General features: G+C 36.1%; 1 protein-coding gene across 1 annotated transcript; it reads right to left on the reverse strand.

The window, feature by feature from the left end:
• Positions 1–12,479: 12,479 nt before the first annotated feature.
• Positions 12,480–13,477, reverse strand: LOC121998043 (chloride conductance regulatory protein ICln-like). The gene is made up of 3 exons (XM_042552769.1): positions 13,311–13,477; positions 13,120–13,243; positions 12,480–12,650 (listed from the first exon to the last, which is right to left on the reverse strand). Exons 1-3 carry the CDS (start codon positions 13,475–13,477, stop codon positions 12,480–12,482), a joined length of 462 nt encoding a protein of 153 aa, XP_042408703.1.
• Between the last annotated feature and the right edge of the window lie 1,116 nt (positions 13,478–14,593).

Genomic DNA, 14,593 nt, shown 5'->3' on the forward strand with positions numbered 1-14,593 from the left:
CGAACGATCATGCAAAGGCTTGTAAAAAAGTTGTGAATGAGTTGCATTGAAGCCTTGGTAAGTAGCCCTTTTAAAGAGGGTTGAAGACGCCTTCAACACTACTAGAGGCACCTTCAACACCAAGTTTTATCCTAGCAAAATTGGCTCTTATCATCTACAAATCCTTCAGCCTTATTCCAACTGAAGGCACCTTCAAGCCTCTCCAAGGTGCCTTTCATCACCCAGCTCAAGGCGCCTTCCTTCACATGAAAGGCGCCTTAGGTATTGTTCACTCAAGGCATTTTGTGCTCCTTTCTCCCTTCAAAATGTATTAGTGTAACAAAATAAAGTATATCCTACAAGACGATGTTAGAACAATAAAAATAAGTAGTATTAATTAGATCTTGTCTATTCAAGACCAGGATCTAGTTAGGGTCTGAATTTAAGTTTTTAAAATAGACCTAAATTGGACATGTATCTAAAGTCTCCAAATAAGACTCATCCTCACTGAAACACTCTCCTCTAATGACTTACTTACCACACAGAATCATTTGACTCCCTCATGATCCATCAGGTCTTCCCATCAGTTGTCAAGTCTGCAGACCCAATTGGACTTTGGCCAGCTGTCAGGTCCCGTGGACCTAGCCAGACTTCCCACCAAATATTTAGTCACTTCTTGACCTATCTGAACTTCTACACTAGCTGTCAGGTCCTCCAGACCTAGCTAGATTTTAGCTTTGTGTCCGACTAGTCAAGTCCTACACACTTGATAAAAAGGTTGGATCACACAACACATCTAATCTTAATCTATTGGTCATTGATCAAAACTCAGATTTGATCATTTGTGTCAACTACACCAACAATCTCCCTCTTTTGGATTCAATGACAACCAAAGTTAAAGTTAGAAAAATAAGTAAAAAAATAGCAATAAAAATAATACAAGAGAAAAAAAATTAAGTAAATTATGTTTTCTTCTCTTGAGCAGGTTTTTAAAACTTTTGAAAAATAAATTTTTTAAGAACATCTTACAAGGATAACCTTTGCAAGAATTTTGCAAACCATTTTTTAAGACAAATTTCAAAACATTTTTCAAAAGTAATTTTCAAAATAATTTTCAAGGTGGTGTTGCAATGTAATTTTTAAAGTTTAATCTTTTAAAAATTACTTTTGAAAAGAGTTTTTTTTAATTATTTTTAAAAACAAATATTTGCAAAGTATAAAAGTAATTTCTAAGGTATTGTTCAAACTATTTTCAAATTTTTTTAAAAAGTGATTTTGAATGTATTTGAAAAAATAGTTTACAAAGTATTTCCAAGAATGTGTCAAAAACATTTTTCAAGTATAAATATTTAAAAGTATTTTCAAACTTTTTCTTTAAAGAAATTAGATCAAAATAATTTTGGAAACCTTTTTTAAAAAATTTGCAAAGCATTTCTTAAAGCAATGAAACATTAAACTTTGCAATAAATTTTGCAAACCCTTTTTTAAAATAACTTGCAAAGTAAATTTTTAAAAGTAGTTTTTAAAGTGAATTTTTAAAGTAAATTTTGTAAGGTAATTTTCAAAGTTATAAAATAATTTTTAAAATAATTTCTAAAACATCTTTCAAAATATTTTCCAATGAGATTTTCAAAGTAATTTTGAAGTAATTATTACTTTTCAAAACACATTTCAAAACATCTTCAAAGAATTTTAGAAGCATTTGTAAAATACGTTTCAATAAAGTTAGAGAATTTTTTTTATCCCAATGAAAAATAGAAATGGAGTATAGAGGAAATTTTAAAGTTAGAGAATTTACCAAGTGCTGAGCTCTAAATGGTTGAGACATTGATGTGCTGAGAAATACTCCTCTATCTAATATTCACCTTCCTCTACAACTTTTAATCCTAAAAAAGAATATTAGACAAAAAAACAAAGTAAAGGGATTGGGTTATAAAGAAAGGAAAGAAACTAAAACTTAAATGAAGTTAAGAAAGAACTTGGATTACCTCCCAATAAGCACTTGCTTAAGGTCATTAGCTCAACCCCTTATTTGGTTCACATAAATCATGATCTTGCTAGAGTAAGATATCTCTAAACTTTCTTGGTAATGGCCCAAAATGCAAAGGGATCTTTCATCATGAGAAATCACTCTCACCTTCTTCTTCATCTTTAATATTCTCTCTAGAGGTTGGAGAAGATGTAGTTGAAGTATCCAAACCAAGAGCGTAATTATTATAAATGATGTTGAGGCCTTGTTTTGAAGAAATTAAGGCATCTACAAAAGTGGGAGTGTCCAACTCGGGGTCTCCAGCTATCCATCAATTCCCACTCGGAGGGTTGCACACTAATATCATCATTTACCCCATTGTTAATCCCATCATCAATCAAGCATGAATTATCACGAGTTTTAATAAAAACAACAACAAGGTCGGTTGAACATGCAACACTAGTCCTATCAATATCTAGAAAATTATCGCTTATATAATTACCATGTAAAATAGTAGAGGAGTCATATAAAACTACAGAATCATGTACATAATCTGTTGGATCGAGAAGCGCTAGAGGGGGGGGGGGGGTGAATAGCGCTCATGGCTTCACAATTCGTATTTGAAAAACGTACGAGTTAAACGCAGCGAAATAATAAACAACACACACAGAAAGGACACCAAGATTTACTTGGTTCGGAGCCTAGGGCGACTCCTACTCCAAGGCACACACTCGTTGAACATTTATTTTGGGCAACAACTATAATATCACAAATGTTTACAAATATGTAGTACAAATAAAGCAGTAATTAGCTTATACTGACAACATAAATGATAGATTTGAAGCTCCTGGTCGTCGGGGTGTTGCTACAGCAGTTCTAGATTGTCTCTTGAGCAGCGCACGGAAGAATGATCGTTTGGAATGTGTTGAATAGAGATGCTGGTTGAGACCTCCATATAATTGTTAGGATGTATACTAAAAGCCTAGCTTTTTGTATGAACATTTATATTTTGAAATGAGAATCACTCTGGTCAAATATTGCATGTTAATACAGTTGTCCATTTAATTTATATTGTAGATAACATGATGTGGTTCCACACAGAAGATCATATTATCATTTCCTTATAAATTATAAATAGTAGCTCACGACCGAGATGGATAGAGACAAACCATTGGAACAGTTGTAGTGTAATTTGGAATTAATTTATCTTGACTATATAATTGCACTAGTACACTATGTGTGTATTGAGCAGGACCATTTGAGGTTGTTCTTTTTATACTGACTGCATAAAAGAACAAAACCTCTGTTATTATGGATGTGCGTACTCTTAATCCCGATATACTAACAAACATATATACATAGTATTTATTTCTTTAATTTATCAAAGGTTGAGATTTATTCAGTTAAATCAATAGACCCGATAAGTTGGGAAATAATATTATTTATATGGTGTGTTGTTTATTATAAAAGGAAACTGTATCCTAGTAATCTAGGTTGATGATGTCCCCTTGAGGAGCTCATAAGGATTATCATGTAAACCCTGAAGGTGGACTTAGTCCGACATGATAATAAGGATGAGTGGTACTACTCTTGGAGCTAGCTGTTAATTAAGTGAGTTGTCAGTAACTCATTTAATTAACAGACATACGATATCTTAAACACCGAGAGACTAATGCACCGTGAGCGGTAGTTCAATAATAATTCTTTAGTAGTATGAGTTATTATTGATGAACTTGAGTTGGGTGTTCGGGTCAAACACAGGAAGCTCAAGTTCATCAGGAGGTCAAAACCAATTCCTCCTCTCGGTCCCTATTGTAACCTCTATAAAGTCTCGCATTCACCCATTTTAGTTTTTTTTCCTACCAAAGAAAGGGGGCGGCCATATCCTTGCTTGGTGCCCAAGCAAGGGGCCGACCAAGCCTTGCTTCCTACCCAAGAAAGGGGCCGGTCAAACCAAAAGAAAAGAAAAAAAAAGAGAGATTTTTTCTCAATAGAATTAGAAATTTGTCTAAAAAGAATTACGTTGATTCTTTCTTAGAAATTTTCTAAAAAGAATTATATTAATTCTTTCCTAAGTAATTTTTCTAAAAAGAATTATGTTAATTCATTCCTAGAGATTTTTTTAAAAAGAATTATATTGATTCTTTCTTAAAAATTTTCTAAAAAGAATTATACTAATTCTTTCTTAAGAATTTTTTTTAAAAAGAATTATGTTAATTCTTTTCTAGAGATTTTTTCTAAACAAAAATCTATTACTTTTTCTCCTTTTTTTTTTATCTAGGGCAAAGGGTTATAAAAGGAGAGGAGGTTGTGCCACAAACATCAACAATTCAATTAAGAATTGATAAGTTTCTCTCCTTTCCCTTAAGGTCGACACCCCATTTTTTCTCTTTTTTCCTCTAGGGCCGGCACCCCACTTCTTTTCTTCTTCCCTTTTCTTCCCTCTAGGGCCGGCGCCCCATCTTCTCTCGGTGGCCGAAGCTTGGAGGAAAAAAAAATGAAGAGACGAAGCACCTTGGTGGCCGGCGGTTTGGAGGAGAAGAAGAAGGAGGAGGTGTTCCTTTCTTTGCATCTTTTAGTGGCAGCCAGCTTGGAAACAAAAGGGGTTCGGGTGTTTTTGTCTTGGTAGATCATCGCTTACATGACATCCAAGAAGATGAGAGGAATACGGTAGAAAATCAAGAGGTCTTTGTCTACAAAGAAAGGTACAACTAGTTATTTTTCCGCAGCACAACTAGTTTTGTTTTCTTTGTATGGATCCTGAAATACCAACACAAGAGGCTAGCGATTTCGTGTTTTCATTTTTATGCTTCGATTTTGTGTTTCGATCTTGTACTTTGATTGAGATCTCTATAGTTAAACCTAAGGTTACTATGAGAAGTTTAAATATTCAATTTCTTTAAAAGGCTTTATCTTGGAAGTGTTGGATGATCCCATAACCAAGAAGGCCTAGTGCCTTGCCAACGACCTGGAAGCCAATCCTTGAAATAAATATTTAATCAACTTCTGTAATATGGTTTAACTTCTGAAGAACACAAGGGTTGAACTTGGAGTAAAAATGTTAAGTTTCATTTCCAATCCAAGTTTAACTTTGAAGAACGAACTTGGAGTAAAAATGTTAAGTTCTGTGCTTGTACAAATTTTTGTATAGGGGATACAGAATGGTATTCCGAGTAGCACCTAACAAGTGGTATCATAGCTAGTTTTCTGCCTCTGTGTGTTTAGTTTTCGGTTAAATTATGCACTGCTCATACATAAGTTTAGGTCGGATAATAGTAGGATGTGCTAGATAGATTAACTCTATGGTTGCAGGTATCCTAGATCCAACTATTATGACTTTTGTGTGCTTATGTGTGATTTAACCCTCGGGCATGTCGAGGTTGTTGTGTGTGCATGATTGTAATAATTAAATATGACCGGTTGCCGTATTATTATTGTTATTGTTTTACATTCTGTTCAATCTAGACTACATGTACATTCCCTTGTGGAATATAGGATCGATAAATGTAAAACTTTATTTTTGTCGCGGATCGTATCCTTACAAGGCATGATGCTATTTGAGGACCAGAGGCACAGCGGAAAAGGAAGTAAGATAGATGCGACGACATGACCCTTTGGTGGCGGTTAGGGTTAGCGGTATATGGAGGACAACTATGGATGAGGCCATAATAGTTGGAAAATATTTTTTCATATTTATTGCCTTTTATGTGTTGTGATGTGTATGCCTTTTTGTGTGTGTGTGATATGTGTGCATGTTTAAATTTCTCGTCTTAAATAACTAAGTGGGAGAGAAATTATTTAAATTCCACGGTCCCCATTACTGGTTTGTAAGTGATGCATTTAAATTTGCGCGTTGGCTTTAAGTGCCTTCCTCCACATCAGATGAGTTTGTTTGCAGATGACTAGATCAAACTTCCTCTATGGATGATTATAGGAAATTATTTAGTTTTGTGTAATCTTCTCCATCTGAAGGGGCACAATCCTAATTAATGGACTAAGTATCAAGTAATGGTATACACTTAGGCGCATTTAATAGTATCCTCCCGATCGGAGTCACTGCTATTATTTGTGTGACTAAAATTAAACCAAATATTAATTTTATTTGTCATAAAGGTAGTTTGACAAGATAATAAAATTAATGGGTAAAACCTCCTCTTACAAATATTTGAATTAGTATACGTCCACACTATCGTGGCATACTAAATTCACGGTGTTTTGAGGTGTTGGTAAATTTAAATTATATTGTTTGAGGGATCAATATTATTTTAAATTCTAAAGTTTTGACCAAATATCTTATTTTATGATTCTCAGGATTTCAAAATGGCTTTCAATCCTCTCACTATTATTTTAAAAGAAAACAAACTTACTAGTCCCAATTATACTGATTGGAAACAAAACTTGGACTGTTCTCATAGAAACAAGAACAATAAAGGTGTATCTTATTCATTAGTCGTCGAAACATATTTAGTGGTGTTATCTAATGGTACCTGGTGTGTAGATACGGGAGCCACTGATCATGTCTACAATTTATTGCAGGGGTTCCAGGAAACCCGATGACTACATGAAGGAGAAATCACCGTCTACATGGGCAATGCAACAAGAGTGGCGGCTATTGCAGTGGTAGATGTTTTATTATCTTTCGATAGAAATAAAACTTTGATTTTGAGAAATTGTCTTCATGTACCATCTTTTAGAAGAACTTGATTTCGGTTTCTAAATTATTTATGGATGGATATTCTGTTTCTTTTGATGACAAAGTAGTTATCAAGAAAAATAGGGTAGTTATCTGTTCTGGTACGTTGGTTGACAATTTATACACTTTAAATCCAATAACTCCCACGACGCTACAAATGGAAATTAATAACACATCTTCTAATTCAAATAAGAGAAAGCAACCTTTGGAAATGAACCAAACATATCTTTAGCATCTAACGCTTGGTCATATTAACTTGCACTACAAGGAAAACCCTCATAGACATCAGTTTTCCACCGTTGTCTATTACAAAATCGATCGATGTCTTTGAAGGCGATGTTAAAAGTTTGCCATTTTAGACATCGGGTTATAATCGGTGCAGTATCACTTAACGACATCGATTTTCGAATCGGTTATGAACCGGTGTAGTATCAACTAACGACACCGTTTCAGCAACAGTGTAAAATCGATGTAATATATGTTAATAACACCAGTTTTGGCAGTGGTGGAAAATCGATGTAATATCAATATTGTTTAACGACGCCGATTCGATTTCCGAAACAGTGAAAAACCGATATTATACAACATTTTAATAGTACAAAATTTAGTTAATATTATTATACATGTAACAACCCAAATTTCCTCATTTGGAGTTCTAATAGAGGTTAAAAATATTTAGAAATACTTTAGAAATATTCTAGATATTTTTAAAAAATTTTAGAGTATTTTTATGTAATTTTTGGAGGTCGTTTGGTATTTTTATTAAACGAAGGAAGTTTGATAAAAAAATATCCAAGTCGAGATTCGAACCGTGGACCTCGAGTTAAGTCAAACCTTAAGTAAACCGGGTTAACCAAGTGTGCTGTGGATATTTTGTGATCATATATGAACCAAATTAGTATTAAGAAGTTTTTGGGAACAGAAATACCAAAATAAAAGGGAGCCGAGCAGAGTTCGAACGCGCGACCTCCAACTCGCGCTAAACCGCTGCTGACCAAGTGTTCAGGCCGTTGGTTCTGTTTAGAATTGATAGCAAAATTATTTAAAGAAGTTAACCGAATATTGAAGTTATAAAAGAGGAGAACTTAGGGCTTGATTGATTACCCGTAACCTAAATTCTTTCCTCCCCTCTCGCTCACGCGTGCGCAACGTCGGCGATTTCTCGTAGGCGGAAATGAAACCGAAGCTAGGTTTCGTCCCCGGCGGCCGGCGAGCACCTTCCTCCGTGGGGTCTTCACACCTTCTCGGTCGTCTCATCGAGGGGAGCACGCGGACACAGAAGAGTCACCGAGAGCTCGAGTGGTTCAAACCCTAGAAGTTGTCTATCCGGCCGTGAATCCAAGAACACGCTGTAAGTGCTTACTCACCTGCGGTAAGATAGTTTCGAGCCTTTGATTTAGAGTTTCTCTTGTTTTGTGAATGTGCCGTGAGGAATTGTTGACAAGGAAGCTTGATGCCGTGAGTTTTATAAAGAAGATTGTTCTTCCCTTTTTAAGCTTTCGGATTTGTTGTAAGGATTTCGGAATATCTAGGGATTTGGTGTTTGTGATTGCAATCGTTGCTGTGCTGTTTCTATTGGTTTTCTCGAGTTCAGGACAGTGTCCTTAGTTTTTGTTTGGGTTATCTCATGGCAGTTGAGTTCCGGATCTAGATTTTGATGTTTTGGTTGATCGATGTTTTGTTCTCTTCTAGTGTTTATGGAAGTTACGGACAGAATGTTGATGACTTTGTTTACCTATTGTTGGTGAAAGGCTGGATTGATTATGAAGATAGGAGTTCGATCGATGTAGTTCGGTTTATTGAATTTCCATGGGTTGGTATGAATTCCATTCATTGTGATTCTGTTTCACTGAATTGAAGCAGACCTGTGTGGATTTTGGGAGTTAATCCGATGGATTATGGAAATTGTAGATGGTTTTCGATGAAGTTCCTCTCCTTCGTGACGCCTACCGGTCTTCTAGGCATATTTGATTTTTATTGGTGTTAGCCGTGACTTGTGGACGCATCTGATCTTAATTCTTGTGTTAAGTTCCTTAGTTGAACTCTTGTTTTAAGTTCCTTAATTCATTGCATCTTTGCTACAGATTCTGCGTTATTGAAATGCTGCGGATTTCTCTTCCTTAGACATATAGCAAGCTAGGGGTTTTCATAGTATCTTGGTTTTATCTCGCGATGTTTCTTGTTTTCTGCTAGGGATAGGAACAATTTAGTAGTCTCAGTGTTGAATAGACTTCTTCCTCATAGATTAAATTTCGGACTTGGGCTTTTGGTGGTACATGCTGAGTTTCAATGGTGTACGTTTATTCCTGATGCTCGGTTAGGTACATGTGGGTTTAGGTGATTGTTAACATGGATGCAGATTTGATATTAGGTTCCTTACCTATCTGATGTAGATTTAATGCAGACTTGGTTTTCGAAACATGTGAGTTATGAGCACAACTTAGTATTACTAGAATTTTCTTTAGGAACATGTTTATGCTCGTCGGAATCTAGTGATAGATTTGTAAATGCTGAAATATAGTGTTCAGATTTATGTATGCTAGAATTTTTGTGAACAACTTTAGGTAGTGCTGGAATTTCATCATGATCACTTGTGCATCGTTAGGATTTTTCCATGACCAGTAGATTGCTATTATGTTTAAGCTTAGATTGATATGGGTTGTATTTTAAATTTGTTGTGCTCGTGATTAGATATAGGTGCTGAATGTATGGGTTTAGAGAGGTTCTCTTGGAACAGTATTATGTGGTTTAGATTTTCTAGATTTCCTCGCTATTAGAATAACATGAGCAGATTTTCTAGATTCCTTGCTATTAGAATAACATGAGCAGATTTTCTAGATTCCTTGCTATTAGAATAACATGAGCAGCTATACATATATGTTATTTATTTCAAGCATTCAGAATTAAGTTTCTTGTTAACTCAATATGCATGAACGGTTTTATTTATAAGCATGCAATTTTTATATCTCAATTTTATATGAAACATTCTTTTATTAGAAGTGTTAGCAAGTTTAAGCAAGATGAAGAAAAGAAAGAAAAAGGTCAAGGCCTTAAGTAGATCCCAAAGTCAAGACTTTAGGGATTTTGGCACACAAGGTGCTTATTAAAATGCCGAGACATTATATATTAGAAGTATTAAAAGATAACAAGTATTTTACTTTTATCAGTGGCACTGTACTGGACTCTCAGTTGTCCTTGGGTTGGGCTCCCATAGTCGTCCCTAGATTTAGATAACCTAGTATGCAGGACTCTCAGTCGTCCCTAGGTTTAGATAACCTAATAAATCCTACTAGATTCGGGACCAGCTATCTCGGGTCTAGTTAGGGATGCGCGCATAGCAAGTACAGTTGCCGGGCCCAAGAAGAAAGTTTATTATTATTTTGAAGTATTATAAGTATAAGTTTTTGAACAAACAAAATAAGTTTCACATAAGTATAAAAGTATAAAAGAATAAGTTTAGAACAAATGAATTAAGTTTCACTTCGTTTTAAAATCAGCAAGTTTAGTTTCCTTTTATGCTAGCATGTTATTTAGATTAGGTTACTGTTCTTTTCTATTAGAAGAGCATGAGTAGCTTTACATGTTTAGCACTTCAGTATGTTTTTTTATTTACTAGTAGATGAGCATGAGTAGTTTTTCTTTTGAGCATTCAATTTTAGTTTTCAGTATATTCACATGCATATCAAGTTTTTGTGAGTTAGATAGCGCTTACTAAGCATTTTGCTTATAGATTGCATTTCCTCTTACTGCAGATACAGGAAAAGAAAAGTTTTAGCAAAGGAAGGCGACAAGGAGGTGCGGATGGATGTGTGATGCCAGGACTATGGAAGAGACTTGGGACGTTATTAAGTTTTCCGTATTTTAGTAATTAATAAACATTTGAAGTTGTATTTTATGTTCATGTCATTTGAGATTTATCCTTGTTCTAGGTTGCATGTAGGATGAGTTCAGTTTAGTAAATAGATATTTGTGTGTTTGATACTTATTTAACTGCGTGGGTGTTTGATAAATGTTCCAGCCGCCTGTGGCTGAAGTATACTATGTTTGTATCTCAGTTTAAGGTCACCGGTACAGGGGAGACTTTGTCGAAATTTTTCGGTAGAGACTCCTCGTGATTTCGATCATACCGGTTAAGTAGAGTCAGTAGTTAAGTAACGGTCATCCTTAGAGAGTAGTATAGTATAGTAAGAAGGGTGGTCGTTACAATACATCGGTGTATCTAAACACACCAAGTCAATATCCATCTAACCAACACATAAATATTATTCTTACAATATAAAAAGATAATAGATATTGTACACATCAAGTCCGTATCCACAAATTACACAAATATTCTTCTTACAACATCAAAAGATAATTAACTGTGATGACTAAATCGCATTGGCTGATGACAAATCACCGACAGGGGCTAAATCACCTGGAAAAATTATATCAAGCTTACAGTTGCAGGGAGCAGTGTTGCCATTTTCAATCAACTTCTGTAAAAATCTTCTACCATTGTTGAATTTATGTTTGTAGCTGATGCCAAACGCATTTCATCAATTTCTATTGTAAGCAAAGCGTCGCATACAACTCGCCTAACTTGGAGAATTTTTGGGCAACCTGATAGGATGTAGCTGTAATGAGCAAAAAGATCAACAATGAAAGATCAACTGCAACAGATAGGGCACTTACCTGCAACTGGGCATCGAGGATGTGGTTTCTTTGTGCTTATGTAGTGGATTACTGGTTCCTTCTCATAAATGTGCTTGCAGTCCATCCTGCTTGATGAAGAACAACAGATAGAAAGAACACGGTTTATGACTTTAATAATAATAATAACATACCTTTTGCTTGGGAAATAAAAAAAAAAGTGAAACAGACTAGTCATAAGCTTCTTCATCACTTGATAAATAAATATACATCAAATATTGTTCATGTGTTTGCCACATGAACAATTGAATCAACAGAATCTGTTAAAAGGTTTTTTTTGAGTTGTTAGAAGGAAATATAAGTAGAAAGCTATGGAATGTTGTCTACGGCATTAACATATCCTGGGAATGCGCAAGGACCAATGTTTATTTGTATATGATACCAATGTTTTATTGTATATGATATTCTCATTTTCTAAAAATGCATTATAAACGATTTTAACGTTTTTCCATTCATAATTTCCAAATGGCTTACTATTAATATTTTCTTCAAATTGACATTAACAAGTACAAAAATTTACTGCCTCCTTTGGTCTTGAGCACAGTAAAATGTTTTAAGGATCGAATATACTAATTACCATGATGTTGCAAATCAACCGGAAAAGAGCTAAATCACTGCTTGGTACCCTCTACACACTAACAACATGATTCACAAACATAACTGCTACTAGCATTGTAGATCAACATTGTACAACATATGATTATTCAATATGTAATATTTTTATATTACCAAGATACTGAATATGAAAGAAACAATTGACCAAACCTAAATTCTAAGGTTTTTTCAATATCAAGAAAAGAAAAAAAAAGCAACATGCAAGGATGATCTGAACTTAACAACCATATAAAAAGCATAGAGATTTTTCTCTTAGTGAAAGATGGGACATGATAAGAAGACAATCACAGTCCCAGAATATGCAATCAATGAGTTACAGATCAATGCAATGAACTTGCAGGATAATCAGAACAATAAGATAAGATGACATTCATAATTGTATTATTATGCCATAACTAAAATCCATGATGAAGCAATGCCAACTGCATCAGATTCTTTCCTACTTTGACAAACACACTTATAATAGCATTAAATAGAAAGTTGACCACAAAAGATTCAGCAACGCCTACTTTATACATGAAAATGCATCAATCAATGAACTTGCAACAAATGAAAACAATATGAGGCATGCATGATAGCAAGGATACACTTTCCAGCATCTGAAGGAAGAAGTCTCATTTCAGTGACTTTTGACAATTCCAAATCATCATTACTTTCTGAATCTGAGCTTTCAGACTCTTCATCTTCGTCACCTATCTCAATCTGATGAAGAATCCAGCAAACAGTACATAAGCAATAAAGCAAAAAATAGCACAGGAGCCATCAGCCAATCTGACTATCCTCAATGGTGTAACTCAAATTTGCCCCTCAAATAATTCAAATCCTTCAGGACATTATTACTATAAAGAACCATTCTCAGCTAGTAATCACCAACTCAAATAGGCAACCTCAAGAACCAACATGTAGCTATCCAAGAAACAGCTTACCGGTAGCTCCTTAATTCATGCTTAGAAAATTCAAGTCAGAGGTAACAAAAGTTCATGTTTACCAATCAGCGAGGGAAAATATCGCATTATTGAGCACCACAATGAATTCCCCAAAAAAACACAGAAAGCTTTCTAATGTTCAAGATAAACAGAAAAGAAAAAAAGTTACGTTTTGTAACTTTGATCCTTTGGATTCAATAGAAGTTCAGGTAGAATCGCCCCAAACTCAGTCATAGATCAAATACCTGAGTATAGATGCAAGGAAAGGGGTAGGTCTCTGGGTCCCTCGACACAGCGTGGAGGGACAACGACAAGAAATCCACGGCATACCCTTTCCCTTTGTCGGCATCACTCAGCCAAATCACCCTCCTGCAGGATCCACTCACATCTGAGAGAAGATAAGAAGCAAGAAACTGAGTGAGCGTGGCACTGATACCTTGAGGTGACGTAGAGAGTTCCAGGCGACTCCATGGGTCGAGAACCGAGGGCGACGGCGACGCGAGGCTGAACATGCATCAGCTCCTTGCTGTGGTCGGATTCCAGCAGGGGTCGTCCATCGTTGTCGACGATGCGACCATTGAAGTGCAGCAGCCCTAAACCCATAACAGGAGTATCTTTAGGGTTCCCAGGACACAACGCCCCTTTTTAATCCAGCATGGAGAGCTCAAAGGCCTTCTTCAGAAGGCCTCTTCGGTGCTCGGAAAAGGTCACCTATTGGCTGGCCAGGTTCTCTATCCTCCTCATATGTGTCTTCCCCCTCACCATGTCGACCGATTAGTCAATAACACACCCGGAGGCTGCGCCGAATTCTACTGCGAGTAGTAAAATCAGCGAGCAAGGAGCTCTGATCAGTCCTGGCCACATGAGGATCGACAAGGAGGGATCAAATCGGAAGAAGGAGATGTGGAATCGAGGTTACCAGATATAGGATCGAGAAAGAGTGGAGGAGGGCGACTTCTAACGACTCGGCGATGACTCCAAGCCACGCAGGCAACCTCTTCTTACCCAAAGGGAGGAGTTGTAGGAGATGCGGTGTGGTTGGATGGAGAAGCAAGGGCGTCGTGTGTTGATCTTGATCGGGAGAGAAAGGGGCGTCGATCTAAGAAGGGGAAGAGGGAGATGAGGCTGAGAGAGATGGTCGGATGGCTAGCGGCAAGGAGGAAAGTGGCGGCGGCGTTGAGACGGTATACGGTGGACGATGCGATATAGGTTAGGTTTGGAGTGAAGAGTGAAGGGTTGCAAATTTCAGCTAAGTATTGGTGGGAAAATTAAATTATTTTATTTTATCATAGACACCGGATTTTAAAAACCGTTGTTAAAATCGGTGTCTATTAACGAAAAAAAGATGCTCATAGACATCGTCTTAAAAAATCGATGTTTATAAGCGAAAATCTGCGCTTATAGACACCGATTTTTGAAAAAACTGGTGTAAAATACTCAAAGACATCGGTTTTTGCTTAAAATCGCTGTTGTTCCACCGATGTCTATGAGGATTTTTCTTGTAGTGTTGAGTAGGATTTAAAGGCTAATAGCTGATGGACCTTTGGGTTCATTGATGGTGGAAAACTTTCCAACCTACAAATCTTGCTTGGAAGGAAAAATGACCAAGAGACCTTTTAAGGCCAAGGGGTATAGAGACAAAGATGTATTGGAATTGGTTCATTCTGATTTGTGTGGACTTATGACTATCCAGGCGAGAGGTGGTATCAAATATTTTGT

Source organism: Zingiber officinale, chromosome 1A, assembly GCF_018446385.1.
Source record: "Zingiber officinale cultivar Zhangliang chromosome 1A, Zo_v1.1, whole genome shotgun sequence".
NCBI classification, from domain to species: domain Eukaryota; kingdom Viridiplantae; phylum Streptophyta; class Magnoliopsida; order Zingiberales; family Zingiberaceae; genus Zingiber; species Zingiber officinale.